At 45.2% G+C, this 5,000-nt stretch overlaps 1 protein-coding gene across 1 annotated transcript in view; it reads right to left on the reverse strand.

Annotated features, from left to right (window-relative positions):
• Positions 1-1,652: 1,652 nt before the first annotated feature.
• Positions 1,653-5,000, reverse strand: part of LOC143295738 (dynein regulatory complex subunit 7-like) — a 19,796-nt gene continuing 16,448 nt past the window's right edge. The window contains exons 15-17 of the mRNA XM_076607359.1: positions 3,464-3,658; positions 2,683-2,822; positions 1,653-2,420 (exon numbers count right to left, since the gene is read on the reverse strand). Of these exons, the coding sequence (XP_076463474.1) occupies positions 2,339-2,420; positions 2,683-2,822; positions 3,464-3,658 (417 nt within the window). The 3' untranslated portion in view covers positions 1,653-2,338. The remainder of the gene's footprint in view (positions 2,421-2,682; positions 2,823-3,463; positions 3,659-5,000) is intronic.

Here is a 5,000-nt window from a genome sequence, read left to right on the forward strand (position 1 = left end):
GCATAATTATCTACATATGTGCTTGCTTGCATACACGTAAGGCCTCAGTTCATGTTAACCTTGCTTCACCTTATCACACATCACTTTACCCACAGCTAAAAACAAAACAATAAAAAAAGCAAACTTTTTTTTTTAAGACTCTTGGCCTATTGCCCTATTTATTTCGTTCTTTTACTTTAAAATAAACGTACCTGATCTTGAAATGGGAAATGAGAAAGTTGACAATGCCGCGATGCCCTGTGCAAAGCCTGCATAACACCCTTCTTACATTACTCATTACTCTCCGGCTCAAAAACCAATGCCAAGAACGATGCAAAATCTGCTCCCTCGAAAGGTCAGGATTTGGAAATGGCAGTGTTCCTCTTTCTTCTCTTTCTTTTATCTCCATTCAGCTTTCTAGGATGTCTCATCTTATTTTCCCCCCCTTTGTTCCTTTATAGCAGCTTGCAGACATTTGATCCAAAGGTGGTTGTTTTATTTCCTTGTTTCTTCTTATTATTATTCCCCCTACTCTTCCTCATCCTCCCCCTCTTCTTCTTCCTCTTCCTCCTACTCTTCCTCCTCCTCTTCCTCTTCTTCCTCTTCCTCCTACTCTTCCTCCTCCTCTTCCTCTTCTTCTTCTTCCTCCTTCTTTTCCTCCTCTTCTTCTTTTTTTTCTTCTCCTCCTCCTCTTCCTTCTCCTCCTCCCTTTCTTTTTCTTCCTCTGTTAATTTCTTCTGCTTCTTCTCCTCCCCCTCTTCCTCCTTCTGCTGCTGCTTCTTCTCCTCCTCTAGCTGTTCCTTCCCCACCTCCTTCCTTCTCCTTTTTCTTCCTCTGCTTCTCCTCCTCCTTCTTCTTTTTCTTCTCCTCCTCCTTCTTCTGCTTCTTCTTCTGCTCCTTCTCCACCTCCTCTTCTTCCTTCTTTTTCTTCCTCTACTTCTTCTTCTCCTCTTCTTCCTTCTTTTTCTTCCTCTTCTTCTTCTTCTCCTCCTCCTCCTTCTTTTTCTTCTTCTGCTCCTTCTCCACATCCTCCAACTCTTCTTCTTCCTCCTCATCCTTCTCCTTTTTCTTCCTCTGCTTCTTCTTCTGCTTCTCCTCTTCCTCCTCCTCCTTTTTCTTCTTCTTCTTCTTCTTCTGTCCCTGCCATACTCCCTTTTCACTACTTTTCTCTTCGTCTCTGTTCAAGTTACTTAAAAAAAATTTTTTTTTAAACCGTTTCAGTTTTTTGTGGTTTTTTGTGTCAGTCTCAGGAAATAGACATGGTGTTGCATGACGGGCAGCAATTTCAAGATGCAGACAAAGGATGTTAAGGAACAGGAGAGAGAGAGAGAAGGGGGGTGGGGGGGAGGGCATTAAGAATGTAGTACACAGGGTATGCAAACATGGAACGTGTTTCACCTCCAAATACTTGTAATGCTGCTGCTGCTGCTGCTGCTGCTGCTGCTGTTGTTGATGATGATGATGATGATGATGATGATGATGAAGATGATATTATTAAAACTATAGAATAGAAGTATATGCACAGTGTTTGTCTTGCATCCTTGCTAATTTGTCTCTGTTTGTGTTCAAGAAGACAGCAATAACAACAAACAAAGCATCCAAAGATTCTCACCACTTTTGTATTGCAATTCACGTTTAAGTATTTCTAGACACAGCCAAAAATCCAAACAGACTTTCATTTCTATTTCAACCGTTTAATACGCATATGGCTGATGAGCATAAGTTTCAAGTCAGTCTTTTTAGTAACTGGGACTAAAACTGGACAGCATCACAGTTTGGGAGGGGTGGGAGGGTGGGGGGATAATACTTCAGCAAAACATGTTCAGAAAATGGAATTTAAATCAAATAAAACATTAAAACATATCAGCTTCCTGCAGATCATTATATTTCTATCAACTGGCTTATTCTCTCTCTTTTCAGCAAACCATGTTCAGAAAATGAAAATGAATTTTATAAACAAAATTACGTCACGTTCCTGTAAATGTGATATGATGGTACTCTCGACTGACTCATTCTATTTCCTTCTCCTTCCTGATTCTTTTTTTTTTTTTTTTTTTTTTTAATTGTCGGCATTTCCATTCTCCCCCTCCTTTCTTTTTTTTTTTTCTTTTTTCTTTTTCATTTGTCTTCCATGTCCTTTCTTTATTGTCTGTTTTCAATGAGATAATGTGCAACAGATAACACAATGCGACACTGACAGAGTATCCTCCTGCATCAGCACTTGAGTGACTGACACAGAGAGAGGAGGAGGCAGGTCGCTCTGACAATGTTCATCAAACAATGCAGTGTAAAGCGTCAAAGTCAAAATGCAGCAGGAGTTTAAAACAAATTTTTAAAAAAAACCCAAGTCTGACGATCATCAGAAGTACTCAGCCAGACGAGGGTCGTTGCGGAGCTTTTGCTCCAGGGCCATGTACTTGTGTGGGGCCATCTCTTTGTGTCTGCACACACAGGTTCAAGATTTTTTTAATACGCCTCTGACTCCTTCCTACTGGGGCAATGAGGACCACGACATCGTTTAATTAACAACGTTTAATTAACAAACAGCATGTCCCACCCAACAACTTGATCATTTATGCAAATAGTAGCAAAGTTAGAAAAAAAAATTGTTGAACAAAACAGAAGAAAAACGACACAATGATACACAAAGACACACACACACACACACACACACACACACACACACACACACAGAGCAGTCACCTGTTGAGGCGCAGTTCCAGAATGTGGATGCGGAACATGGCTTCGCTGCAGTAGTTGAGGTAGTCCTCCTCGTCGTCCTTCGACATGGAGACCTGGTTCTGCTGGTACCATGCCTGCTTCTTCTGCAGCTCCTGAGTCTCCTGCAACCAAGAAAAAAAAAACCCGGCCGTCACACCCCGACAGGTGTCAATGCACGCTGTTTCATGTCTCACCTGTCATGCTGTTATATAGATGTCAGGCAACAGTTCAAAGTCGTTACACTTCCAGAAGAATATGCACAATTTCAATGCCTACAGGATGCATAACTAACCTTTAGCTCAACGGGCGTGACAGGTGCAACAGACGATTCTTTTATGAATCTCAGCCACCTTTTCAAACTCGGCCTGGATTGGGTTGGGCCCTGCCTTCCTATACCAACCCCACAGACACAGCTTGTCGATATGAATTCACTGCCTTGATGGCTGAAAGATGGCTACGGAACCTTTAGACTTTTAGCCTTCAAACACCTCACCCACCTTTTCAAACCCAGCCTGGACTGAACACTGCCTTCCCACGCCAACACCAAGACACAGTCGATTGATAGAGATACACTGCCCTGATGACTGTAAAAGACTATGGGGCCTTTGACTTTTAACCTTTATAAATCTCAAACCATTTTTTTCAAACTCGGCCTGGATCTTCTGTGCCAGCCCCAGGATACAGTCAATCAATATGAATTCACTGCCCTGGTGGCTCTGCAAAAGGCTAGCTTTAACTTCTTCTTTTTTTTCATATCACCCACCTTTTCAAATCTGGCCTGGATGAGGTTGGCCTTGTCGATGAGGCGCTGCTTGAGGTCAGCCAGGCAGTCCTCCTTCAGCTTGTAGGCCTGCTGCCGGGAGATCTTCTCCGGGTCACCCATCTGGGCCAGGAAGGGTGCCAGGTAGTCGATCTCCATCTCCTGCTTCCTCAGCTTCTCCTCCAGCAGACGTTGCTCCTGCCGGGAAATAAACGTTATACTGATTTCTAAGATATGGTGACCTCAGTTTCGATGCCCCCTCCCTTCTACGTGGGGCGGTCCCTAACGTGGTGGTGGTCTCCACTCTGGGGGAGACTAGGTCATTACCATCATCAGTAGGGGCTTAGTAGGTGGTGTCCTGAGTATGTTAAATCAGAACAGTCACTACCAAACACCACTGAAGTGACTAAGCAGCAGTGCAGGGTCTCCTCTGATGTGTGCCCTCCTGGCGACCTAACATTAATGGTTCCCTGTGGCTGCGGCAAACGAACCCGGGTGTGGCTCTGTGTTGGGGACTCGGAATGAGTGGCATGGGAGTAATGTCACTGAAATGGTGCAGATGATGGAGCAGCAAAAAAATAATAATAATAATTTCTAAGATATGAGACTGTCCTACATGGTGAAGAAGTTAAGTGTTGCGGACTGACGACGCTGGTTCAAGCCCCATCTTACTTACTTACTTAACCCTCTTCACTCCGGCTGGAGCATAAGGTGCCCACGAATCTTCTCCAGTCATTTTGGTCTTGAGGGAGCCAGGTCTTGCCTGCTGTTTTCATCTCCTCTACCACAGTTCTCAAGCCCCATCAGACCCGGAGCTTTTGGTCCACTGCTGGCTCGTACCCAGTGTTGAGCATGCTATGGGCTCAAAGAATGGGATAACTGGGAGCACACAGTTAAAACTCATCCTCTTCATGGACGTCGTCGTCGTCTTCAGTTTAACGTCTTTCCACTTGAAGTGATATTACAAATGTCGAGGTCCTGGAGCAGGCAAAGACTATCAGCATCGAGGCAGTGCTGCTAAAGACCCAGCTACGTTGGGCAGGACACGTGTCCAGGATGGAGGACCACCGCCTGCCCAAGATCGCGCTGTATGGCGAACTGTCCACTGGCCACCGTGACAGAGGAGCACCCAAGAAGAGATACAAAGACTCCTTGAAGAAAGCTCTCGGTGCCTGTCACATTGACCATCGCCAGTGGTCCGCAGTAGCCGCTGATCGAGAGACCTGGCGACGCACCATCCACCAAGCTGTCTCCTCCTTCGAAAACAACCGCAGGGCCAGCCTTGAGGACAAACGCAGAAGGAGGAAGAACCACGACGCTGCAGCTGCGAACCCAGACCAGACTTTCCCTTGCAACCGCTGCGGCCGACTCTGCTTTTCCCGCATTGGCCTTGTCAGCCATGAGCGTGCCTGCATCAGACGTGGACAACGCCCTTCCTAGATCTTCGTCAGCGAAGCCAGGCCATGATATTAGACGGGGAAAAAAATTATAAAAAATAAAAATAAAAAAAAAAAACCATGGGGGTAGGGGTTGTGGGAGG

Source organism: Babylonia areolata, chromosome 21, assembly GCF_041734735.1.
Source record: "Babylonia areolata isolate BAREFJ2019XMU chromosome 21, ASM4173473v1, whole genome shotgun sequence".
Classification (NCBI taxonomy): Eukaryota; Metazoa; Mollusca; class Gastropoda; order Neogastropoda; family Buccinidae; genus Babylonia; species Babylonia areolata.